Source organism: Saitoella complicata (genome assembly GCF_001661265.1).
Source record: "Saitoella complicata NRRL Y-17804 unplaced genomic scaffold SAICOscaffold_32, whole genome shotgun sequence".
Lineage (NCBI taxonomy): Eukaryota > Fungi > Ascomycota > Saitoellomycetes > Saitoellales > Saitoellaceae > Saitoella > Saitoella complicata.
The window spans coordinates 140690-165910 of record NW_017567023.1 but is presented as its reverse complement, the minus strand read 5'-3'; the positions used below and the strand labels follow the sequence as shown (position 1 = coordinate 165910).

The following is a 25221-nucleotide window of genomic DNA, read 5'->3' as shown; positions in this document are numbered from 1 at the left end:
ACGCACCAGAAATCCAATACGCGACGAAACGATAACGGCGGTGTTCGGTAACTACGGGTCAGAATCTGGAAGATTCGGATTTACCTTGGAACTCGATACTTTGCGGTTCCGCCGGAACTGCATCGATATCGCCAAATATTGGCAGTCGCGATGTTCCCATCAGTCAGGGTGACTTCGCCCCCGGCCCAGCACGAACGTAAACTAATTTGCATCGCAGTGCCTGGTCCTCTCGGATCGTTCCTAGTCTTCGTCGCCCTATGGTATGGCTAGCTGGTTAAGTAAGTAGTTTTGCAGCTGCAGCTGAGTTCAACCGGTAAACAACGCGGTTGGTAGAACGAGACTGGTCATAAAAGTGCCATGGCTTCGTTTTGCGTACCTAAGTCTGCCGGCTGGGCCCGGGGCGTGTTCAGAGTCCGATGTGCTATGGGACATGATTTTGATGGCGGCTTCGATGTCCGAGCCGTAAGGCATACCAAACCATGGCCAACCATATCGCAGAGGCCTGGACCAGGTCACGACGGCAGCACCCATTCAACACATGAGATCGGCTGCCCTTGCATGCATCGCGGGCACAGATGCTTACGGTTTGGTGACCGCGGAAAACGTGCAACATAAGCCCACCCTCAGCTTACCAAGACCCGCATGGGTGCGGTTGTATAAATTGTTGCCGTACTCGTTGCTCGGGACCAACTGATGGTATGCGTGTATTGGAACGGCAACACTCTTGGAATCAACATCGTAAAAATTACATGCTCGAGGTCCCGGAACCTAGGCCCAGGACTGGAATTCTTGCCTATAGCTATAGTATCCGCACTGATTTCAAGGACTGATTTACGGACCCAGGCAAAATGAAGCTAGGACTGATACCAGAACTGTTTCCCAAATGTAATGACAGCAGGATATTGTGACCTCCACCGTGGTCAGAGCTGGTAGCGGAGCGGTGCCATCTCTGCACAATGTTGATGCACTATATCTTGTGCCATGGATACAAGCCTTGCCGGCCGTGTGTTTTCCCCGGAACCATTTGTTTATGGATATGTAACGTTATGTGCATATTGGTATTCATGTTTGCACAGTACGTATACGTGCACATCGGTGCTTTTGGACAGGTATATGCATACATACCCATGTGCTTGTTAACTTCTCTTTGTGCGTGTATGCATATTTTCGAGACATTCAAGCCAGATTGCAAGCATAGCAACGAAAATGGTGAAGTTTGGACGGTGAGGTATGCATTTAGCATGACGCAGAATTATTTGCAAAGAGCAAGGGTGATAAGGGCCGTGACATTTGCGATGCTAAGAATCACGCACAAAGACAGAACTGGGCTCTATTGCAAAGCCCTGTTCTGAACATTGGTCATCTCAGGGAAATATACTTTACAAATTCGGAGTACATAAGAAACTACGTAATTGTCGTATTACTATTTGATTCAAATTTCTTTTTCTATGATTACAGGATTATTTCAGACAATGGTATTTGATATATGTGCCAAAAGACCCACCCTACAGTCGTAAAAATCATGGATTATCCATGATTGTATCATAGATTTCGGAACCTAAACCATGATTTTTTACGCATAATCCACAATAAAGTTCGACTTAATTCATGATTTCGTCAGGGATTTTTGCGCGGATTGTAACCCATTATCGCGTGCGTAATCTATGTCTAAGCCCAGACTAACTCTTGATTCTGACAATAAATTACGCGCGCGCCCAAGAAAAACAGCGCTTAATATGATTTTTGAGTTCGTAGGGCCAGTTGATATCAGGGATTGCTCTGGGATTGATCTTAGATTATTTTTATCGTCTTCTGCTGGGAACTATGATTGCGAAAAACCCTCTAAAAACAAATTCAGCAGAACTGATAAGTCACGCCTAGTAAGCACATGATGAGTGATTTGTAAACGTCGCAAAGTGGCCTGACAATCGAGTGCTTGTTATAGCTGCAGTCTTACTGCATCCCTATGGGGTCAACGCTCACGTAAATTCCACGTGCAAATCTTAAGCCTTACGAGCCCTCCGAATTCGACGTTCACGAATACCTGATTCGTGATTGCACAATATGGAATAACATATTCCACTTCCAGCAAAGGCACTCGAATAAGTCATTCAACTGTACGAAAAACACGAATAAAGTGGGAAAGTATTCAAGTAGAGTGGAATTCCAATTCATGGGACACGAATACCTTATTTGACCTGGAATGATATTCGTTCCAGGAGAATAAGATATCCCGCATCAATGAAAAGGAGATGCACGAGCAACTTATGCTCTTCGCTGCAACTTACAGTGGGCATGGTGAAGGTTGCTTTGCGTTTCGAGGCTTACTTAACATCTACAGTGCCACCCTTAAGCTTGCCTAAGTTCGAACTGCCTGAATGACATGACGAAGAGAATTCAAAAGGAAGAGCAATTGTCTCATCCGGCATATATACAAAATCAAGCGATCACCACCTCCTGGTGAGGAATTTCCCAAAGTTGGTCCCATGTTAACGACCATCATCCTAGGAATCTAAATTCTGACTGGATGGGCAAATGAGGGCATTCGGCTGCAGTAACGCCACCCCTACATAGTGAAAAATCATGGATCAAACCCGCGTGTAAGATTACTCTTGGGCAAATAAGTAATCGACGTCAAAATCGTAGATTAGTCTGGAATTACACATGGATTACGCCCTTCATCGTTGATCACAATCTTTGACATTATTCATGGATTATACCCAGTAAAAATGATGTGGAACACAAGCCCCGATAAAACATGGATCACTGCCAGAGTAAAAGTTGCAGCAAAATACCTCAGAAATTGCAAAAATGACACCTGTATGCCTTGACATATTGAAGGCTTGCTATATATAACTGTTCTCATGTATTAACCCACAAGAGCCACCTGCTATGTATAAACATGCCCCTACGGTCGTATCGCTCGTGGAAATCACATAAGCATTTGCTAAGCTCGCGGAATCCTTGCCGCGAGGAAGATCTATATATATAGCTGCGGGTGTCCCTACGGGGTGAGTGCTTGTGGAAATTCCACGAGCAGGTGGTAAGCTCGCGTAAATTACTTGATACGCTCGTGGAATCAGCATGGAATTCGACTTCTAGATTACTTGACGTGGAATCTGAGATTACTTGACACGTATTTTCCACGACGCGTAAATTACTTGACGAGTAAATTCCACGACACCCAGCAAGTAAATTCCACGACGAGTAAATTCCACGACGAGTAAATTCCACGACGAGTAAATCCCAAGAGCTCTCGTGGATGCTGTACAGACCTATTAAGCGTAGTCATCTAAGTGGAGGTCCAGCGAATTGATAAGTCTCGCCGCACTGTTCCATCCAAAGCTTTGTCTATCAATAATCCACACAGGTTTACGCCCAAAGCCCTTCTGAGAAGACAGCCACTTCGTACTCATCGTACCAACAAGGCGCTCTATAGCCGCAACATGGATCCATTCATGCAAACCACCAGTCGGTTTTGAATCCGCAATGTAAAACCGTCCTCGCCGGAGCTGAGCAGGTCCGTAACACTTGACATAAGCCAGTGGATAGTGCTGCCTTTCATAACATGGACGTGCGAAGATTAGTACTTCACCGAAGAACACTTCGTGCCTCCCGTGGGTCTCCTGGATGTACAGGATGATGTTTGACGCCCTTGTCCGGTCAGAACGCTTCTGACTAGCTTGGGAACCAACCATATCACGACCTTGAGAGAGCTGGAAGCGTTTGTATGCCTTAACCTCCTTCGGTAGAGCTTGGGGATCAACGCGCGAGCCAACAAGAGTCTCCAGCATCTGAACAAGAAGGCGACGAGGCATGGTTGACAGGGTTAACTCCGTCTCAGGCGAAACAAACCAACCTTCGGGGACTTTGATGATGAAGGCCCGAGAGGAATCAGGTGGTTTCAAGAAGGCATTGAAATCCTTGGAAACAAGACGCACAAATTCGAATTGCTTGAGATTCTCACCAATGAAGACTGTGTTGGCAAGACTGGCGTTTAGCTCTGACTTCGACCTAGCCTTTGGAACAACCATTCCACACATACGCGCCATTGGAAACGCCCAGAACACCCACGCAGGACCTAGCTGTTCAATGCAGTCTGCCAGATGGAGAAGCATGTGGATGCTGGAGGGACACACCTGCATTCGGCGGTGATCCTTCTGGTAGTAGAGGCTCTCATAATCCCTGACGAAGCGTTTGAACAACAGGCGGATCTTAGCCAAATCATCCATAGTGATCTCAAACTCTATACTCCTCACATACGCCTCACAAAGAGTCTCCCAGTTAGCGAGATATCTCTCAGGTAACCGTCCTTCAAGCAGCGGAACAGAGAACAATGACATCCACAGAGACCATTCAGTTGCCTTGAAGCCAGCGGAATTCTTCTGGATGTTCCGAGGAGCACGGCCCAGGGCACCCGGGATCTGGCGACGACAGTTACGCATGTCGAGCCCCAGTTCTTCTAAGACTTTCTTCGGCATCACCCACGGATCCGCAGCACGCTTCTTCGACGTCCTCTTCGGCTTCGGCTTCGGCTTCGATCTTGTACCGGGAGCTGCAGTTGCCGCTGGAGTTGCCATAGGAGTTGCACCATCATCCTCACCACGGCCATCAGCTTCGCCATCAGAAACGGGATGTGACGTCCCAGCAGCTGCTTGCGGAAGACGACCATCCCAGAGATTGAAGAGGAGATGACAGAGATTATCGCAAATCAAGTGCATGACGTCAAGACCGAAACTCCAGGGCCAAGAGATGGTCGGAAGTCGGTGTAAGATTGAGAACCCAGATATACCTGTCCCAGTCCGTAGCTTATCGTCGTTCGCACGGGCCACGTCGATCATGTCTCTTCGAAGATGTCTCCGGTATGGAAGATCATCAATGTTCCAATCCCGATTCTCCCAAGTGGCAGGGTCCCGAGGCATGTTACGGCAGCTGGAGTGAGGGTAGTAGTTGTGATTTGAACGCTCCACCCAGGTCCCTGCAAAGGTGCAGAACTGACATGGGAGACGACCGTTGGGTCCAACAGTTTGCATCATCTTCTCAACCGCAGGTCTATCGCCCGCCACAGCACAGATGTAAGCCCGCATGGTGAAGGTCTTGTCATTGCCCGGCAAGGATGCGTCCCACATTCCTGGAATTTACTTGTCAAGGAATAAAGTGCCAAAAACCATAACATGGAATTTGCGTGGGATATCCACGCACTCGGATTCCACGACAATCACCAGCGTAGGGAATCTCATACCATCTCTCTATGACCTATAGATAGCTATGCCTAGAATGGAATGGAAGAAAAATGCCACATTCCAAAGTGAATTTTGACAGTTTCACCATGCAAATATATGAAGGAAATGCCCAAAACTAGTCTTCGGCCGTCCAACAAAAAAGAAATTATGGCTCGATAATTTCAAACGCATCCAAAGATCCCAGGATTTCTCTCAGTAGTGCAACTCCAGATCAATTGCAATACAGGATATCAGTTCGGCGTTTTTGATGCACCTATCAAATACCATTATCAGTGATAATGTCAAAAGATTAAGGCAAGAGGGAATAACAAATAATAAGAAGGGGGTGTGTAATTTTTCATTTACTCAAAATTTGTGATACATATTTTTGTGATATATGTTTTCATGATAATTTGGACGAGTCTTCATAACAGGGCTCTTCAGCTGAGCCCAACTTTGTCTGTTGTGCATGATCCTTGAAATTGCAAAATGTCACAGCACTATAGCTAGTCATCTTTGCTTCCTCTTTGCGAACAGTTGTAGGTCCATATTCATAATGCATACATCAGTGTTTTCTCTTATCTCTCACAATTGCATATGGGTACGCCCATGTAAATTGTGTCCTTGTATCAGAATTCATAGGCAATCGTGCACATCTATGTGCATTACATATGCATCCGCAGCAATTGCTTGCAAAATCGATTCACTCAGCTTCCGTACATATTGCACCTGAGCTCTATAGCTACAGAGATAAGTAGTACTGTATTTGACCAGCTGCAGGTGACTGCAAGCCTTCACACTTGCCCTCTTAAGTATGCATAAGATGATGAGCATATTTGTTCTAGCAATAGTGACGAGTGATGGCCGCTCGCGTACAACCCTGCAGCCGCACCCTACGAGCCCTCCGAATTCGACGTTCACGAATACCTGATTCGTGATTGCACAATATGGAATAACATATTCCACTTCCAGCAAAGGCACTCGAATAAGTCATTCAACTGTACGAAAAACACGAATCAAGTGGGAAAGTATTTAAGTAAAGTGGAATTCCAATTCATGGTACACAAATACCTTATTTGACGGGTTTGGATCGTGAGGTTGGCTAGATTTCATGGGTCTTCAAGGGTCTTCGAGGGTCTTTGATGGATCGACGAGGATCAATGGTCTTTGGTGGCGGTTCTTCGGCCTGCGCCTCTCGAGAGTGACATGTGAGCACTGCTGATGCGCTGGCAAATCTCACCAAGTCCTCAGCATCAACCAGGAACCCACCACCATCAACGTCTCAATCTCCCTGGGTGTCTCACGACTGACTGACGAAAGCATCGAATCCTACACCTCCCTGGTCCTTTCCCATCTGTTCTCCCGATGCTATGGCTTGTATTGTCTCAACCCAAACTGGGCACATGATGGTTGTTTAATCTCGACACTCTTGCTTGATGTCTCCTCTTATTCGGGTGAGTCCCGCACTTTGTTGACAGCAACAGTAAAACGACTACTCATCGGTTTTTACTAACCCGGCTTGACCCAACGGCAATGAAGGTTCGTGGTAGGAAGCAGCCCGGAAAGAAGACCTTACGCACTTCAGGAGCATCAAATCGATACACGTTCAATCGCAGTTTCCAAGATGATCCGCAGTTTGACGCCAACGATGATGATGAAGACGATGAACTTGTTTTGACTGAGTGGACAAAGGAGAGATGAGAGGAAGCGTCATGGTATGCATATGTGTGTTGACAGTGGGAATTGAGGCAAGGTTGGGCTTCTGAAATTTTTGGGTCTTATTTAAGTTTCAATAATATCAATGGGCCTAGATTGATGACCTGTGATAGATGGGACCAATGAACGTCACGTCTGTGCAGTGTGCGGGCATGAGGTAGAATATTATAACAGTCTAGTGTTGGAAAATCGTATAAAAATTTCTACTTTCAAGACGAATTGTCAATCCAGATTGTGCCCAGAATATCCCACTAACTCGAATAACTCTATTTGTAATACTCGATAATTTTATTCGTGTTTTATAATAGTGTTTGGTAGAATTTGGGGGTCTCGTAGGGCTTTCTTATAACTGAAAACACCTTTGCAGCATGAAGCGATTAAGGGAGGCCTTGTGGCCCAAAACCGATGGCACGACGTGATTGCTAAGGATAGGTATGATCAGTTTGAACCCTTACTCGACCTCCGAGGCCTTTATCTATGTTGATTTAGGGGTTTTTGTCATATGGAGTTTGCGATTCGCGCGCACGGGAAAGTTACGTCAAGAATTTTGCACACAGCAGTAACACGCAGGTAGACAGCCAGTGGTATGGAAAAATAGGTTGAGAGAAGATACCCAAAAATGATATGCCCCAAACAGCAGGGTAGCTTGAAGTTGCAATGGCTGGGTTTACTGACATTCTAGTTTCGTAATACAGTGACTATGCCAGGATATGAGAGCATGGTGGCTCACCCCTCTCTGCGTTGCCCAGCAAGGAGCAACTTTCAACCAGATCGAGAGCCTTCGAATTCCTCTAATTGAAGAGCAGAAAAGGCTGGATGGCCCTGGGAGGAGATAGGGCTGGCGAGGGCAGCGGCATGAGCGAGATAAAGGCGAGCAGGACAGGCGGCCGTGGGACCTTGACCAGATTGAACTGTCGCGAATTCTCGCAGGAAGAGCGTGACACTTGCCCCTGCGTATCCACACCATTTCAAGTATGGGTAATGAACCTGCTGGTGCTCATGACCTCCGTCTCGAACTCGTGGCGGAACCGTCCAGCAGCCCGACAGCGTATTTATCGCTATTTACTTCCCTATCTGGCCCACCGGTATGTGGGAAAGGCGCGGAAGGCCAGGAGTTCTTGTGTATGCAAAACACTGCAGTTGGAGAAGCTTTGAGTGGTTGGTACGATCGTGACTCCGTGGAGCATGGGAAGAGAGACTTGAGGGGGCAGGGTTAGGCAATGAGCGTGTCAAGAAGGATGGGATAACCGGAGGAGGAACTATGGCTTTGTACAGGACGAACCAGTTGCAGCCGGCCCTATGCTACAGATGCCTCAACCAGTAACGTGTCGCTTCTATCTTGGCCGATGTTGTGACGGGGATAAATCCATTGTGGCAGGATCATTTTCCTTCACTATGCGTACTTGCCACGCCGAAGCGTGAGCTTTAAGGCATCGTAAGATTATCCGGCTCACGTGGACAATAGAAAGATTCCCTGCCAGTAGACTTGTGGATGATGCAGCACATATTAAGGTGGAGGTAACCATGGCTTGACTGCGATTGTCAACATCTGATACACGTACACCGGGAGGCCTCGCATGTTATGGACCTCGTATTTATGTACCTCACTGATGACTGTTAGTTGCCACCTTAGCAGATACCAGGGTCAGTATTTGCTGCGGCTGAAATCCAGAATGAAGTATTTCTGCCGTTGCGCGCACCGGCATGTTTGGGACAGAATCACGCTAGCAGCCAGGCTGCTCTAGTGGGCGGACGCTGTATACCGTAAGACATGACAATAATCAATGCTATTCCAAAGCTATTGTTGAAGCCGAGAGAGTGGTCCGGTTGTATAAAATGGTAAAGGGATGGATAGCGTGCATGTTTGCAATTCTTGTTGCATGGGCAGAAACGCTCGGTATAACCGTGACGTATTCGTTGCACATCCTACAGAGCCAACCGGTATGGCGTTTCCATGACATTATTACGGGATCACGTTATGGAAACTGTTATGAGACTAATATAATGGGAACGGCTGTGGGAATGATCATGGGTCGGAATCCTGAGGCCATTGAAACAGATTCCCATATCTTCACTGGCATCGCATTCCAAAACTTGACTCCATGACGGCCTACACCTTAGGCACAGAGATCCCTGATCAATGAGTTTAGCACTCGCGGTTTCGCTTGAAACGTCCTGCCATCACATATCTCTCCATACTTTCCGCAGATTGAGTCAAGAAGTACAATTCTTGAGCCCTTTCAGCTCGTGGTGATGACTATAACATTGCTCTTCCGCAAAAAGATGTTACCACTTCTATTTATCACCATGCCACTGCATGCCTGTTCCTGCCATTAACCCCGCCAACCTGTCGCGTTGCCATGCATCGTTCTGCGATTGGCACACGCACCTTCATACAAAAATAATTGCTGCGGACCCTTCGTCTCACAAGAATGAAGCGATTGCAACGTGTCAACGATAAATTGGAGGCGCGAACAGCGGCACAGTACGAACCTGTATACTGCCGTCTGGTTGCTTCCAACCCTATGTTCTGTTTTCGTAGCCCGTACTGCAAGCTTAAGCTTCCTACTTTCGCTCATCTCCTCCGCTAACATCCAGCCTCAGCTCTCTACATATGGCTCTCGATGATCAGCTCGTTTGCTGTGGGTGACTGTATGAATTCGAAGTCGGCCGCCGAGAGCCCCGTCAGCAGAGGAAGGTATTCACCGCAGGGCATATTGCACTGTGCAAAGTAATGTCCTCACACTGACACACAAGGGCGCAGTCGCCTTGACTTGCAAGATCACCCCGATGCACTGCGACATTTGGGCGAATGTTGTGAAAAATCAAGCTCCATAGTGGCATGAGCAAAGTTTTTGGTGACAACATCTCTACATTGTTCCCACAATCTATAAGTTGGTTCATGGAGCGGGCTGTTTCTCTATATCTTTGTAATTGCTACATAAGGAGGCCGCGCAGCTGCCGGGTTCACAGAATCGCACGATCCATAATCGATATCAGTCAGGGAGTGCAGTGTACCTACGACTCAAAGGGGAAACTTGAAGCCTGAAAGTTCCTCGGAGTTTGACTATATCCGACATGAAAGTGAATAAAGAACAGCATGTAAACAGGTAGATAACATTGCTTATACCTTGTAAATCTAAGAACCCAAATAAGCATAGATATCATTCCACGTCCCCATGACCCAAACTGTCCAAAAAGATCACCCTTTGTCCATCAAGCACTACTCCCCGCCTTCTCATGATCCCCGCCATCCTCCTTAAGCGCCTTCAACAACTCCTTAACACTCAACGAATCCGGCGCTGCCCCTGCCACCCCCACCGCTGATGACCCATCCCCCAACCCCAACGCCTTCCCCTTCACCGACTTCGCGCCCGTCCTCCTCTTCGGCGTCGGCGGTCCAATACCAGTATTCCCCACCTCCTTCACCCACCTAACAACAATCCCCGCCCTCTCCGTAACCATCGGAAACTGCTGCGTATCCTCCCCCCCAAACCCCGGTCCTCTGGAAGAAGGAGCAGGCGCCGGAGCACGTGGTTCCCGTGCACGGACTTTCGGGATAGGCAGTTGAACGCGTTGGACCTCCTCATCCCAAGATTTAACTTCGACTAAATCCACGCCGACGCGTTTGATGACTTCGATCCAGTCTGCACGGGCGGTTGAGCGGCCGGGGAGGAAGACGGGGTATCCTTCGCATACGGAGGTGATGCGCGCGACCCAGGACGCATGACGGTACAATATCTTTTTCTGGGTTCCGCAGAGGACGTGGGCGAGGAGGAGCGAGAACAAAGCGTCGGGGAGGAGGGGGTGGTAGGATACTGCGGGCGTTCTCTTCGCTTCACCGGATTCGGTACGGGTTGAGGGCGGGGCTTTTGAGTAGAGGGTTAGGGACGATAGGTCGATGATCTCGTGAGGCTCTTTTGCGTCCTGTGCGAAGAGCTCGGAGAGGGAGTATGTCACGTTTGGCTTTTCTTCGGGCGGCGAAGAAGGTTCGGGGCCGTCGCCGGGAGCGATGGGGATGGAGACGCTGGGGCTGAATTTGAATGCACCGACATAGCGAGTGAAATCGCGGATTGCGCGGCGAGCGTATTGCCTGATCGCTTTTTGCGCTTCTGCGTCGATGGGTGTACCAGCCGGGACTGCGTCGATTGCGCGAACAGCGAGAGAGAGGTAGTTGCTTGCACGTTGGAAAACGAATTGGGATTCCAAGCTCGATACACCACCTGGGACGACTGGCGCAAAATCTTTACCTGCGCCGCCTAGGTATTTGAGTGTGGCCAGAGCGCTTGTGATGTCTTTGATTGCACCGAGATAGTCGTCTTTGAAGGCGCGGACGATGGCGCGAGTGCGGACATACCAGAGATCCTACACACTGGTCAGCATACGTTCGATGGACGGTAAGATGGGCACGAACCATCGGGCTAGAGGCCGCAAGTGCTTCGATGACATCGAGCGACGTAGTCTCAGCCAGCTTACGCGACGGAATCTTCTCATGGAAAAAGTGAACGTAACGAGCATCCACATGATTCGGATCACGCTTCAACACCTTCTCCGCAACATCGTCAAGCGCCGAACTCGCCTGCATCGTAGCCACCGAAGCCGCAACCTCATCCGCTGCATAAGCTCTCGCCAATTTCTGACATGCCAGTTCGCGCATACGGTGTTGACGTTCCTTGGAGAGTCGACCGACATGTCCAGTCGCCGTCGCTGATGCCGCACGAACGGCTAATGAGGTTGCTTCGTCGACGAGTTGGCGGACCAAGACGAGATCGGCAAAGATTGCGGGATCGAGGACGGCGGGAGGAAGCGTCGTTACGTTGATGGTATAGAGAGACTGGAGGAGTTCAGTGGGCAATTGCAGCCATCTGGCCATCACGACGTGTCAGCGAATCACAGCCGATAGAGCTGAGAATGAGATGGTACGCACGGTCCATGATAAGATGAGATATATTTCCAGTCTGATGTGTGGTAAGTTTAGCAAGACGGATCGAGGTGGAGATCAGAGGAGGCCGCTTACGCTTGTTCCTTGAGATGGACAAAGTGTTTGTGCTGGCACCTTTCGATCCGGCACCAGCGGTCTTTGGCTGTTTCTGTGACATTGTCGTTGACTGATCAAGGCCTTCAATCCTTCTCTGTTGTCTATTTTTTTTTTGGTGGTGACTGCCTGCATCAGCCTGCACAGAAGATGGCCGGCCAATTTACGCGTACTGTAAAGTTCGCATCGTCGCGTCGCTCGAGCGCGTACTGCAGAATTCAGCGACATGACGAAATTTCTACTGCGACCAACCACCAACCTCCCCTTCTTCCATCCCGGATCAACTGATCATGCCTAAAGCAAAGTTCTGGTCCGTCATCGTTGGCTTCACTCCGAGAGTGTATTCGAACAGGTATGCTCATTGTCCACTTGCGATTGATCCCTCGTACATGTACTGATCCGAAATCGCAGAGAGGAAATGGACGCAGCAACGAACAACTGCTCGGGATACCTAGTGCGAGGCTTCCAGACTTTGGCTGAGGCCGAGGCACACTTCGCGGCACAAACCGATAACGTCCGCACGGTGGAGAGACCGGCGCAGGTCGCCAATAGACCTACGAGGAGGTCCTTGAAGCGTCTCCAAACTCGAGCTGTTGCTGCGGCGCAAGGATGCACCCTGGAGCCTGATTTCGCACTACCTCAATCACCTGTTTCACCACCAAACCAGCAACAGTTTGTCGCACCTCGGACACCTCCGACACAACCACCACTCTTCCTCCTACCGCCAACTTCATACACCAGCACACCCATCTCCCCACCCCCCAACGCAACCCACTTTGGTGTCCCTGCAATGGGCTATCGGCGGTGGTTGTGGTTGCAAACGAATCGCTCCTCATCGTCTGCTACGCCCCTCACCGATGCCCAACAACGCCACATCTCAATGCTCCGAGCCCGTCGACCCCCCACCCCGCCTCGCTCACCTCTTGGTCACGGGTGGTACGCTGATCACCACGATGTCAATGATTCGGATTCGTCGGATGAGGACTCGGAGCAGGATATGGACGAGCATATATATGCACCCCGGGTCTCTCCGCCGGCCGTGGAAGATATTGATGATAGTATGGCGTCTGTAAATGAGGATGATCTCGAGATGAACGAATCGCTCGCGGAGGAAGGTGAGGAGGAGGTGCTGGGGGTTGAGAGTACGAGTGTTGGGGATGAGGATGATGTTTTCAAAGTGCCGCAAACTCCAGCAGAGGAAGTTGCGGATGAAGCGTACACTCTCCCGAGTCCGCCACAAGCTACCCCAGTACCTTTCCCAGCGACTGGAGAATCTTGGCTTGCGGTCGACACCGCAAGCAAGAAACACAAGAAGCGGAAGAGTCCGGAGAAAAGCTCAGATGCGCCGCCGGCGGCGGATCAACGCCTCATCACGGATTACCCGAAGGCGAAGGCGGACAAGGACAAGTCGAGCAAGACGAAGGAAAAGAAGAAGCGAAAAAAGCAAAAGACCGGGAATGAGGGCCTTACGACCCACAAAGAGAAGCAAATGAAGACCTCGTCTTCTGCTGCTTCAACTTCTGTGTCAGCAGCTACTGCCGCACCACCATCAACGCCTTCCGGTTCGCGGTCATCAACATGGCAACCCACGACTATGTCACCAACACTTACCAATGTTGTGACATTTTCCGCTATCCTCACGCCTCCTCCTTCCTCTCCTCTCTGCGATGACAGCAGCCCGCTCCCTCAATCACACGTCGAGCCTCCCCCATCCTCTCCACTCACTGCACCAGCCGAGCAACCCTCAACCCCCCTAACCTCCCAAGAACTCCGCGCCTCCATCCCCGAACCCTCTCTCCACAGAATGGACACCGGCTGCGGTCGCCCCGCAGTCCTCTCCTCCTCCATCCCCGAATCCGTCGCAAAGTCTCGGGTGGGAGATCAGTTGATCAGAGGGGAGAAAAGGAAGGGATCGTTGGCGCAGGTGTCTACGCCGGTGATTGATGGGACGTATCAGCCGCGAAATGGGAATAGGGAGAAGAGGAGGAAGGCGAAGGAGAAGCAACAGGGAGGTAAGGAAGTTCAGACAGACGAGGTGGTCAAACCCGTTCCATGGCAGAGCGGTACAAAACCCGATTCTTACGTCGAGGGATACGTCGCAGGCCTTCCTGAGGTGCTCGCTTTCCTTCAGTCGGCTGATGCGGACAAGGAATACGGTCACCGTGTGGTTCATTACTGCGAAGGAGCTCCCATCATTGGCGATTCTGTAAGTGATACAGTCACCGACGATGAGATTATTGATGACGGAGCCGACCTCCAGGATGGTTTCACCGAGGAGGAGATCAGAGCTGCGAAGGCTTCGAGCGCTTCCAAAACTATCACCAAAGGAAAGGGTAAGGCAACACCATCACGGGCAAGATCCTCGTCTGCACCAGAGAAGTACACGAGAGTCAACATTGATTACGCCACTGCTGATGGAGTTAAGCGCACTGCTTGCCTTCGTTTGCACAAGAGCGTCAGCATCAACAACCTCACTATCACTGTGGAGCCTTCAACATAGAGATAGCAAATACCATAGCTAGATAGACATAGAATAAATTATACCCAAGACTTGATATAAGACGACCGCCGTGGCTCCATCGTCTAATTCACTTTCGGCATATCGAGCTGTCAGTGGTAAACGAGCGCTGGGGGCTCCGCACTTCCATTTGTGAGAACCGCGACGCGGACCAAACAACTCAAATGCCACCCCAAGCAATGACTCCTCCTGCGACTACTTGATCTGCCATCCCGATAGACTTTGTTCATCAATAGACATGGCTGGAAATGATCCTATACCACGTTCGCCTGATATCATTGATTCTCTCGTCTCCTCGCTAGGCGCGACGTCGATGGCTGACCCTATCAGTTCCCCGACCGCGTGTGCGTATCGGGAAGAGTATGCTTCTTATTCTGGCGCGACATCTGAGGAGTTGCTTGCTGCTTCTGGGGGACGTAGCTCGTCGGCTGCGGTAGTTGGAAAGGGTGCAGACGCGTCGCCTACTCCGAACGCGAAGAGGGAAGGAGCATTCAGGAGAAGGCCACGGCCAGCGAGTTTGAATCTGGGGAGGAAGTCGTCCTCGGCGTCTACAAGTGCAAATGTGAAGAAGAGTTGGATAGGGAGCCCGAAGTTCAAGAATTCGAATGCGATGGAGAAGACGGTGGATACGCCGACGGAGGTGCCGGATTATGTGAAGAAGTACATAAACACAATGAGAGATGGCGAGGGAAATAGGCGAAGTGGGGAGGCGGTCAAAAGGAATGCTATGAACGGCACTGGACAACCTCGTGCGAACCTGGATCGTCAATGCTCGGCACCTTCTCCTTCGGTGTCGTCCATCCCACCTACTCCACCACCCAAGGACACACCGCCTCGATTACCACGACACGTCTCTGCACCACCTCCTGATCCCATCTCACCAACACCAATTCGCAACTCTACGAAGAAGACGAAGAAGAGAAAGATTCATCCACTGAAGACGTCTTCGCCTCCGCCGCACGTCAAGGCTTTGACGGAGGTAATCGCCACGACAGAGGTGAAGCAAATCGTGGAGAACCCGCATTTAACGCAAAAGATCAAGTTGCCGGATGGACGGACCCTGTGTTTCTCGGAGGTGGGAATGCATGGAGGGTTCCCGGTTATATGCCTGGTTGGAATGGGACTGAATCGTATGATTACAGGTGAGTTGACGAGGAACATTTGTGAACTTGCCGCTAAGAAGCTCACAGCCTTTTACGATGACCTTGCACATTCGCTCGGGTTGAGGATCATTACCCCTGACCGTCCTGGAGTGGGAGGCAGTGATCCTGTATCCGATTTCGACCGGAGAGTCTCCACATGGCCAGGTACTGTTTGACATGCTGTTTGCCTTCGAGGTATGCTAACGGTCTATAGAAACTGACCTTGCACCACTTCTTTCGCATCTCAACATCAACAAGTTCATCCTCGTTGGCAATTCTTTGGGAGCTTGCTACGCGTTAGCCTCTGCACTTCACTTCAAGTTTGCGATTCATGGTAAGATCTATCTTCTTTCGCCATGGATCGCGGAAAGTCAACTTCCAGCCAAGGACGCCGCACCGATAAGTCACCGCTTCCTCCGTGCGCTACCATCCGGGCTGTTGAAGACGGCACAATCTCTCATATCGCCTTACGAATCGACAGGGAAGGACGCAGACGTCATCGTTCCCGGCGATGTCACGGCGAGCATTTGGGCAGCCGCCACGACAAATGCGAATGCCGCGATTGACTTGATGACTTCATTAGAGAGGCCGAACAAGATGGGGTTCAAGTTTGAGGATGTGAATCAGGAGGTCAAGGTGTGGCATGGAAGTTTGGATTCGAGAATATCGCCGGGAAGAGTACAACAGGTCGTGGGAAGGATGAATAGGGGTGAAGTGATCGTTGTTGAGGGTGCAGGACATGGGTTGATGGGAAATGCAAAGGTGGTGAGCGAGGTGCTGACGGAGATTGCGAGAGATGTTGCAATGCGTTGACGAGAGAAGGGACTATTTATCTTTCACTGGCTCAAGGTTGCTACATCTCGGCTGGATCGACACCCACGCCGATGCCCATGGGTTCATGAAGATCATGGTCAAGGGTAAGAGAAACGGATCTCAGGGGCCTCACAGATATCTATAATACCATAATAGCAAATGATTTCCTGACCTTTACAATTCTTCCATATTGATATTTCACGTGATCTCCGTCATACGGAGTACAAGGCCGCGTACGCTGCCGTTGCAGCATTTACTCACAGAGAAAACAACAGTACCTCCAAAGTCAGTCAATCATGGAGCAGTTTCTCTCAATGCTCGCAAATCAGCCGCAAGGCCAGCAGTCCATCCTCCGCAGTCACGGCCTCGTCGAATTCAAAGCAGGCAAGCTCAACCGCGATGGCCACACCAAACTCGTCAAGCCCGACCCCCGCAAGGGTCTCTTCTACATGGACGTCGAGGACGACCTTCTCCACCTCTACTGGAAACCTCGCAACGCCTCCGAGCCCGAGGACGACCTTATCATCTTCCCCGAGGATGCCGAATTCGAGCGTGTTTCGCAGTGTACCACCGGTCGTGTTTACGCTCTCAAGTTCAGGTCCTCCAGCGCAATTCACTTCTTCTGGATGCAGTCCAAGGACGAGAGCGATGACGAGAGGTTGTGCAACAGGGTGAATGCGCTCATCGCCGATCCCACCTCTCAGGAGCACGATATCGAGGAGGACGAGGACGACGAGGATGAGGCGAATGCCCGCCGCCTTTTGGAAGATCAGCTTCGTTCCCTCGGTGCTGACTCCCAGAACGGTATCCTTCAGCAGTTGCTCGGGGGTGTTGGCGGTGGACCCCAGGACTCTCCGCTCATGGCTCGTTCGCGCCGCGGTGGACCGGGCTACTCCAGTCTTTCCCAGCTCGACCCTGACGCAATTGGCGTTCCCCCTCCGGCCATGGGTACCACCGGACCTAGTGATTCATCTGATGCCAGGCTTCGTCCAACGGGCGCAGGAGAAGCCGCCTCCGGCGACAACTTTGCCAACTTCAGGAATATCTTGAGCAATATCCGCGTTCCTCGCGAAGTCGACCCCATCGATGAGGAACTCACCGACGTTCTCTCCCCACCAACCCTCGCACCTCTCCTCGCTGACCCAGAGACCCGCGCCTCCCTCTTCCCCCACCTCCCACAGACCGGCTCTTTCGACACTTCTGAAGAATCCATCCGCGAAGTCATCGCAAGTCCGCCGTTCCAGCAATCGTTGAGGAGCTTGAGTAGAGCTTTGAGGACGGGTCAGATGACGCCTTTGTTGAGGAATTTGGGATTGGAGGTTGAAGAGGGGCAGAGCGTTATTGGTGTTAAGGGATTTTTGGAGGCAATGGAGAGGCAGCTTAGGAGGCAGCAGAATGAGAACAGCGGAGACAGCATGGATACTGACTAAGCCGCACGTATGCAAGGACTATAGGGATACCTTTCAGATGTCATGAATGTCAAATTCCGCTGCTGTAAACTGCTATATCGACACTCGTCCCTATCTGTTTCTCTTAAAATGCCGAGTATGATCCGCGTAGATTACTTTCCATCTTCACACGGTAGGCTTTCTCGAATCCCTATCATACCCTCGCTCCGCTCCCTCATCCTTGTATTTCCCACAAATGCACCATCTTTCAGAGCATACACACCTCCTCTCAGCGTCTCTAGGAAACACACTCCTGTTTCTTCTGAATGATTTCCGGTCAGGCGAGGACATCAAGTCATGGTCAGCGGCGACACGCTTGTCGCATAGTGCTTTGATCTCCCGTGAAGGTGATAGCAGGACAGACGATAACCGCCGTTTCGACGTACGCGTCGATGTCGACTGCGGAGTTGAGTATCGCGTACGATCCGCACTTTGCATGCAGGTGTCTTCCTCACTCTCGTCGCTAGACCCCTCGCTGGAAACATCCGCGATAACAGGTTTCACACTATCAGGATGTTCCATCCAATCTCCCGTCCCAACCTTAACAACCAACTCGTCCGCCTCCGGATCCCAATCCACCCCCTCCTTCGCCCAGCGCCACCTCAGATACTTCCGCAATTCCTTGTCTGTCGGACGTACGCTCCTCCATGCCTCACTGCTCGACTTCTCACAGAAGATTCGCCAGCAATCGAAAGCGTAGGGGCCCATACCGTACAGGTGCGCAATGGCTGTCTCGTGTGGATATTGTTTTTTGTAACCTTTTTTGTAGGCCATGGTTTCTTCTGATGGTGGTCTTGCGAGCCATTCTTGTGAAAAGCGGATTAACGTCACCGGCCGTTTATTCCCCAGCCCAAGATCCTTCACGAGTTCTCGTAACTCGTGGAAGTTCGCTTTTGCCATCTTTTCGGGTGTATCCCATCTTTTGAATAACTCCCACATCACTGGAAAAGCTGCCCGGCCGGTGGTTTTGTTGAGGAGGAGGACGGCGACGAACATTTTCCAGGGATCAGTGTAGAGCCGTTCTTGGATGAGGCCGAAGTGGGATTCTTTCCTTGGGTGCAGTTTGTCGTAGTCGATGTTTGAGATGGGTACTGGAGTGTAGTCAGTGGAGAAGTCGATAAGGGCTGCGTCTGATGGAGAGACGGTATCCGAAATTGGCGGTGTAGCAAGGTCACCTTGTATCTTGACATCAATAGCTGCGGCTTTCTTCTGCTTTGAAGCCTTGGAAGATGGCCGAGCATCATCAGTACTTGCATCTTCGGTCTTTCTCTTGCGTTTTAAAGGTCGTGGCAACCGAACCGGCGTATCAACAACCATTTCTGTTGGCGGGGGCGAGACAGCCGCAGAAGACTTTGCCTTCGACTTAGGCTTAGCTGTCGTCGGAGGTGTCATTAGGCTCTCAGAACGATGTAAACTAGGTGCCTCATCGTGTGTGACCTTGCGTTTCTTCGCTCGTCGTTTCTCTTCCCTCTTTGCTTCCTTCTCAGCCTTTCTCGTCGCTTTCTCCTCAGCCTTCGTTACTGCCCGTCCCGACCTTCTCGTTTGTTCATCTTCAGCCCTTTTCCTTGATTCTTCTTCCTTCTCCCGCCTCTTCTCCTTGGCCAGATGAGTTTTCTCGGCCTCAGCAGCAGCAGCGCGCTGTTCCGCAAAGTACGGCGAAAGCTCCGAGTTCTCCTTCTTCAGTTTGCGCTTCCTCATTCCATTCGACTTTGATGATGGCCTGGATGTGCTGACATTGGGTACATCGGTGGATTTCGATGGGGTGTGCACAAGGGCATGAGAGTACTCGGGGGCCAATGGCTCCCAGCCGCGGACTCGTTCAGGACATTTGACGAGTTTCCTGACCATGGAAGTGCTTGGTCATACGATTGCAAGCTCGATCTCAATAAAATATACGGAGGATGGTTGTCGATTGTTTGCTCTTTTTCTCGGAGGCAACATTTACTTATCGATAGTGCCGTAAATCATGATGCAATCCGTGCACGTACCGTAAAACTTGGTATAGAGAATAGTGCATACCTACCTCCTCTATGCCCCCACTCTTAACTGCGTAGCCTTCAAACTCAACCCCGCAAACCACGATCGCGACTTCGACCCCGACCCCGACGCCGGAGAACCCGAGTTGTTCGCACCCACACCATCCACAACTCCACCCGCAGCCGCCCTCGTCAACCCATTCCTGAACTGCCCATTGCCATTACTGCTCTCATCCATCTCATCCTCACCCGCAACATCCCGTTCTCTCCTCTCTCCACGTCCGGCGTCATGCCCCCGCGCACCCTCCCCAGCATCATCCCTATCCCTCTCCTCTCGCTCCGCGGCCTCCAATGCCCGGTCATACTCCTCCAACTCTCCCACATCACTCGGCCGCATCCTCAACCACTGCATCCTCGGCCCAGTCTTTGCCCGTTCAGAGACCCGGAAGCCGTAGATTTTGGGGATGTAGATTTGTGATGTTTCGGAGGTCATGGAGGGGATGTAGTCCGGGTAGGTTTGGAAGAAAAGGTGCGGGAAGGTCGTACCGAAGAAGGCTCCTGTAGCGTAAAGATTAGCATTTTGATGACGGATGAGCGAGGTGCATGCACGAACCATCGACTTTTTGGAAGCGGCTGTTGGGAGGGACGTAGATGTCCAAACACGACGGACAGAACAACTTGACGGTATCCGCATTCACCGCATCGGTACGCCCACATGGAACGACAGGCTGACCATTGCACAAATGGCGCGGACACAACCCAAACGCTCCCTCCTCAAACTTCTCCGACATCTGTTGCAGCCCATGTCTCCCAATAATGTATCTCTGATGAATCAACCCATAAAGCAACTCTGCACTCGCCTCCACCATCGAGATATCCGGCAAGTTGGAATCCGCATCATCAGGTTCGATATCGAGGATCATTTCGAGTGCTTCTTTGTAGTATGGCACAAGGCTGCTGAGACCGGTGAGGTTGAAGTCGTCTTCGATGAACTCTTCGGGGACTTCGGCAAAGTATTCGTGGCCGATGCCTGAGCAGAACCATGTAATCCATGTCATTGCTTCCGACACCGAGGAGAGTGCAGAGTCGTCTATCCAACCCAATGTCAGCATACACCCCACATAACGGCATCAATGCGCCTCAGAAGGAGAACATTGATAGCATTGGTCACTTACCATAGTACGCCGGCGGCTCACTGGCCTCATCCTCCTCCAAACTTTCCTGCTCGGGCTCCTCCCTCAACACCTCGTCGTTCGTGTCGAGATCACCATAAAGCGGAGCGGCATGGTTGTAGGGGACGGTGGTACCGTGAAGCTGCATTCTATCCCGAACGGAGATGTGTTTGTACGGTTTTGTCGCGAGCTGCTCTTATCGTTCTTGGTGTAGAGTCGAATACCGGCCAGCTGCAGGGTGCGCGTTTGACTGGCAGGGTTCGCATTCGCTTGGGACGAGGACTTGTACGCGGGGACACAGTGGATATGGATGGAGGGGAGGGGACCCGGTTAAGGTTAAGGAAGGAAGACATTTATCATCATCAACGTAGGTAGGTAGCTATTCACCGCACATGAACGCATACATGCGGAGGTTTACAGGCAAGTTTTGTGATCCCGACCAGCTACTGGCCACCCACGTTTTTTCAGCGTCCTTTGCGTCCTTCACCGAGCCTTAACCTGTTCAGCTACGCTGGGCCTTTGTTGATGTCAACTTCGAATATAACCCTTAAGACGTATGATCGAACTCATCGTTGTCTGCAGTAACCTGGTCCATTCGTTGACGCAGCTGCCAGACAGTTCAACTAGAATATACGTCCCAAGGGTAATATTCAAAACCCGAGGATATCAGCGTGCCCAGGTCGAGGGCGATTGCAAGTCCGCGAGTGTAGGAGTCGGCAAGCTATCAAAACCGAAACGCAGCACTCGTCAGGGATGGAATGGAAGGCAATAGTAGCATTCATGAACATAATCATCACAAGATCACCTAAGAAATACATCAATTAGCCATGCTCTGATAAAACACGCTTATCACCCCAACAACAACAAATAATCGATCGATCAACCAGATGGTTCAGCTTCAAGAAAGTTCGTTTTCATGGCTCCTTGTCACGGGAGCCTCAACTTCATTAAATCAGATTTTGAAGACATCATCACCCGGTTGTATCTTGATCACGTTGCTGGGTGGAGGAGAGGAACATACCATGTTGATTGTGTTCGTTGGGTTAGGAAGGCCGACAGGTTGATTGTGTTCGAGCTCAAGTCGCGAATTCGAAGGAAAGGAAAAAGCAGGCGGGCACGTGAACGTGAGAAAGATCAATCTTTGTTCAGAATCAAGCGACAGCTAATTTGAATGTCAACTCGCCTCCGATCTCCTCTTCTCTCCCGCTCAATCTCCTCCATCCCAACCCTCTCCCCTCTCACTCCGCTCACCTACCACGCTCACACATCATCGCCCGCACCGACACCCATCCTCCTCCCCGCCACATTCTCCCACCTCCCCGCCATCCAGAAATGGTTCAGGAAAGATGACAAGAGATTTCGATATTTGAAGGAGCTGATTGGAGGAAGGTTGGTTGTGGTCGAGGTTGGTGAGGGTGGGTATACGGATCCGCAGACGAAGAGGGTCGAGGTTCCGTTTGGGTTGTTTGTGGATGTGTGTTTGGGAGCGGAAGTGGGGATGAAGGGGTATCTCGCTCAGAGCGACGTATTTGCGCAGGTCAGTCCCTGGTTCACGTATACTACCGATGGACAACGCGAGCTGACCATGACAAACGTGCACAGATCCCAACCCTCCTCTCAGACCTCCAAACCCCCTACCTCCCACCCCCCCAAAAAACCTACTCCCGCTCCCTCTGGCTCGGCAAAAGCCATATCCACACTCCCCTCCACACCGACCCAAACGACAACGTCTTCCTACAACTTCACGGGACGAAGCGGATACGGCTGTATCCTCCAACAGCGGGCGCACAGCTACGACCCGGACAAGGTGTGTTGAGGAATACGAGTATGATTAGGGATGTCTGGAGTGCGGGTGCGGATGCGGATGCGGGTGGGAGTGAGGTGGAGGGAGTAGAGGGTGGGATGGAAGCTGTGTTGAGGGAGGGTGATGGGGTGTTTATTCCGAGGGGGTGGTGGCATACGCTCAAAGGCGAAAATCGTCACTCAAGCGATGGATCCGGAGACGAGATAGTGTGTAGTGTCAACTGGTGGTTCCGTCCATAACCCATACCCATCACCAAGATTTTTGATTTTTTTTGTCTACACCTTCACGAAATCGTAATCTTCCCCGCACTCTTCTCCCTAATCACACCAACAAACTTCCCGTCTCTCTCCAATCCAACGACATCATCCCCCCCTCCCAGGAAACTATCTCCAACGAAGATTTGTGGGACGGTTTGACGACCACTGTGGGCTGCAAGCGCGGATTGGATGGCGGGACCGTTAGGGTCGAGGTCGAGTTCGAGGATGTAGGGGGGTGGGGAGATGGTGTGGGATGCGAGAACTGCTTTCGCGCGTTTGCAGTATGGGCTGTCCACGAACGTCAGTGAGCGTCATAAGAGGGGGAAGGGGGGATACGGTACCAGTATGATTTCGAGAACATGGTCAAGGGGTTTTTGGTCAGAATCGACTGAATCTCCGCTTCGGCATCAAACACGACCTCTTCCTCAGCTTTCTCCTCTGTTCCAGCAACACCAGCACCAGCAGCGGCTTTCACGGCGCCCTCCCCACTCTTCAGTATATCCTTGACCTCCTTCACACCCGCCGCCGCTCCAGCCGCTGCTCCGCCCTTGACTTTGGCAGCCATGCCGTTGAGTACACCACCCTTCGGGAGCGCCATATTTACTCCTTCAGCTTTCTTCTCCTCCATTAGCTTTTTGGCGATTTCGGTCCAGTCGTGGCCGTGTTCGACCTCGCCCTTTTCCCGCTCCAACTCTTTCGCCAACTCCTTCCATCCCTCCTCCTCTCCCTTTAGCCTTTCCACCTTCTCTTGTACATTCTCCGCTCCTTGTTGTGGAGGAGAAGCTTGATTCTGCAGAGACCCTTTTTGCTGAAATTGAGCAGCGGCTTGTCGAGACCGTTCGTACAAGTCCGTTAGAGAGTTCGTTGGGTCAGAGGAAGAGAGGGAGGAGACGTAGTACCAGATTCCGAGGAGGAGGGTTACTTGGATTAGGACGAGGAGGTTGCGGCGGGATCGGCGGGGCATTTTGGGTTGCCAACTGGTCGGGGAGGTGGGTGGGAGGTTTACGTGACGAGTTGGGCTCTGACTACGTTACCGGGCACCGGCTGGGGAGGTGGGGACACGTCGCAGGCGGGTGGGGTCCGAATACCAAAGGGAAGATATTGAAATTGTTATTCAAAAGTTTGGTGAGTTGTGTGCTTATAACATGGAGTGTAATTAACCTGCCCGATCTGGTCAACATAGTAATTTGTGTACACGCGTATGGCAGAGATCCATCGCGAACCCAGCCGGCCGTCGACGATCCAAGGACCCTTGACGGAAACCATGTCCGATCCATTGAAGGACAAGAGAAAAGCAGAGTTCGAAGCCCGTGTCGCACGAGCACACGCAAACGGACCTCCTCGACCCCGAGGCGTTCGACAAATCAATTACGTCCAAGACGCATGGGATCAAATGAGAGCTGACGGAAGCTTGGTCGAACCGGATTGGGCGGCACTTCGGCATCCTGATTTGACGACAGCGGATGGGGAGCCGTTGATGTCGTCTTCACCACCTGAGGTGCCGGAGGGGTATGTTTATCGGAGAGAGCAGTCGTCGACTCCGCCGCGGTATGGGATGAGCACGATTAATGAGGAGGAGTTTTCGAGTCCTTATCTGCCTGGGCAAACGCCGGAAGACAAGAAATATCGTCCAGCTGTGTCACCGTCACCGTCGCCGCCACCACCTCCACCACCACCCGTTGCTTACGCCCGTGTTCGACTTCGCCCTCAGCTGATGCGTCGTCAAACCAGTGCATCATCTGCAACAGCTACCGTTGACAGTGGGATGAGTTTCGAGGAGCGTCGCAGCAGGATGTGGAGTGAAGTGCCTCCGTCGTCTCCTCCTACGCCGGGGGTGTACGCGGATGAGTGCCAAGTAGTCAAGAAGCCTGCCGGCGACGACTTTCCTATTGATATTGACATTCCCATTCGCCGCATCCTCTTCCCTGAGAACGACAACCGCAAAGGCTTCCAACCAAAACCCGCCAAACCCGTCGACCCAACTGTCTCCAACCACCTCCAACCCGCCGCAGAGTTCACCTCCTTCTCCACCTGCCACACTGCACAGGAAAAACGCGAAGCAAGACTTTGGCAACAAGCCCTCCGCGCAGTAAAGGAACAAGAAGAAGCAGAGGAGAA

The 25221-nt window shown here is 51.2% G+C and overlaps 10 protein-coding genes across 10 annotated transcripts; 5 read left to right on the top strand and 5 right to left on the bottom strand.

Moving 5' to 3' along the window:
- Positions 1–4043: 4043 nt before the first annotated feature.
- Positions 4044–4445, bottom strand: SAICODRAFT_62821 (uncharacterized protein; the record flags this gene model as incomplete). Its single annotated transcript, XM_019169948.1, has 1 exon — positions 4044–4445. A coding segment is annotated over one exon (402 nt), but the record flags the coding sequence as incomplete, so codon positions are not given.
- Positions 4446–6625: 2180 nt separating this feature from the next.
- Positions 6626–6962, top strand: SAICODRAFT_32374 (uncharacterized protein). The gene is made up of 2 exons (XM_019168197.1): positions 6626–6676; positions 6762–6962. The coding sequence occupies exons 1-2, from the start codon at positions 6659–6661 to the stop codon at positions 6921–6923; spliced, it is 180 nt and encodes a 59-aa protein (XP_019020861.1). The 5' UTR covers positions 6626–6658; the 3' UTR covers positions 6924–6962.
- Positions 6963–10154: 3192 nt separating this feature from the next.
- SAICODRAFT_10626 (uncharacterized protein) lies at positions 10155–12037 on the bottom strand (the record flags this gene model as incomplete). Its single annotated transcript, XM_019165280.1, has 4 exons — positions 10155–11303; positions 11353–11803; positions 11866–11896; positions 11956–12037. 4 exons carry the CDS (start codon positions 12035–12037, stop codon positions 10155–10157), a joined length of 1713 nt encoding a protein of 570 aa, XP_019020860.1.
- Positions 12038–13560: 1523 nt separating this feature from the next.
- On the top strand, positions 13561–14534 carry SAICODRAFT_32368 (uncharacterized protein). Its single transcript, XM_019168196.1, has one exon. The coding sequence runs from the start codon at positions 13568–13570 to the stop codon at positions 14471–14473; it is 906 nt and encodes a 301-aa protein (XP_019020859.1). The 5' UTR covers positions 13561–13567; the 3' UTR covers positions 14474–14534.
- Positions 14535–15390: 856 nt separating this feature from the next.
- SAICODRAFT_22298 (alpha/beta-hydrolase) lies at positions 15391–16557 on the top strand. The gene is made up of 3 exons (XM_019166549.1): positions 15391–15633; positions 15682–15798; positions 15848–16557. The coding sequence occupies exons 1-3, from the start codon at positions 15573–15575 to the stop codon at positions 16444–16446; spliced, it is 777 nt and encodes a 258-aa protein (XP_019020858.1). The 5' UTR covers positions 15391–15572; the 3' UTR covers positions 16447–16557.
- Positions 16558–16760: 203 nt separating this feature from the next.
- SAICODRAFT_10623 (adhesion regulating molecule) lies at positions 16761–17876 on the top strand (the record flags this gene model as incomplete). Its single annotated transcript, XM_019165278.1, has 1 exon — positions 16761–17876. One exon carries the CDS (start codon positions 16761–16763, stop codon positions 17874–17876), a length of 1116 nt encoding a protein of 371 aa, XP_019020857.1.
- A 606-nt stretch (positions 17877–18482) lies between these two features.
- Positions 18483–18926, bottom strand: SAICODRAFT_37821 (DNA glycosylase; the record flags this gene model as incomplete). The annotated part of the gene is made up of 1 exon (XM_019168580.1): positions 18483–18926. A coding segment is annotated over one exon (444 nt), but the record flags the coding sequence as incomplete, so codon positions are not given.
- Positions 18927–20228: 1302 nt separating this feature from the next.
- SAICODRAFT_45779 (casein kinase II, regulatory subunit) lies at positions 20229–20946 on the bottom strand (the record flags this gene model as incomplete). The annotated part of the gene is made up of 2 exons (XM_019168825.1): positions 20229–20428; positions 20484–20946. Coding segments are annotated over 2 exons (663 nt in total), but the record flags the coding sequence as incomplete, so codon positions are not given.
- Positions 20947–22213: 1267 nt separating this feature from the next.
- SAICODRAFT_74026 (Clavaminate synthase-like protein) lies at positions 22214–23160 on the top strand (the record flags this gene model as incomplete). The annotated part of the gene is made up of 2 exons (XM_019170910.1): positions 22214–22579; positions 22645–23160. The coding sequence occupies 2 exons, from the start codon at positions 22214–22216 to the stop codon at positions 23083–23085; spliced, it is 807 nt and encodes a 268-aa protein (XP_019020854.1). The 3' UTR covers positions 23086–23160.
- On the bottom strand, positions 23130–23668 carry SAICODRAFT_62907 (thioredoxin-like protein; the record flags this gene model as incomplete). The annotated part of the gene is made up of 2 exons (XM_019169953.1): positions 23130–23391; positions 23445–23668. 2 exons carry the CDS (start codon positions 23666–23668, stop codon positions 23130–23132), a joined length of 486 nt encoding a protein of 161 aa, XP_019020853.1.
- Between the last annotated feature and the right edge of the window lie 1553 nt (positions 23669–25221).

Excerpts from the sequence above, each read along its gene's own strand:
- SAICODRAFT_22298 (XM_019166549.1), top strand. The coding sequence starts at position 15,573 with ATGCATGGAGGGTTCCCGGTTATATGCCTGGTTGGAATGGGACTGAAT. Across the intron at positions 15,634-15,681 it reads ACTGAATCGTATGATTACAG|CCTTTTACGATGACCTTGCA; the intron begins GTGAGTTGACGA and ends AGAAGCTCACAG. Across the intron at positions 15,799-15,847 it reads GAGAGTCTCCACATGGCCAG|AAACTGACCTTGCACCACTT; the intron begins GTACTGTTTGAC and ends AACGGTCTATAG.
- SAICODRAFT_32368 (XM_019168196.1), top strand. The coding sequence starts at position 13,568 with ATGTCACCAACACTTACCAATGTTGTGACATTTTCCGCTATCCTCACG.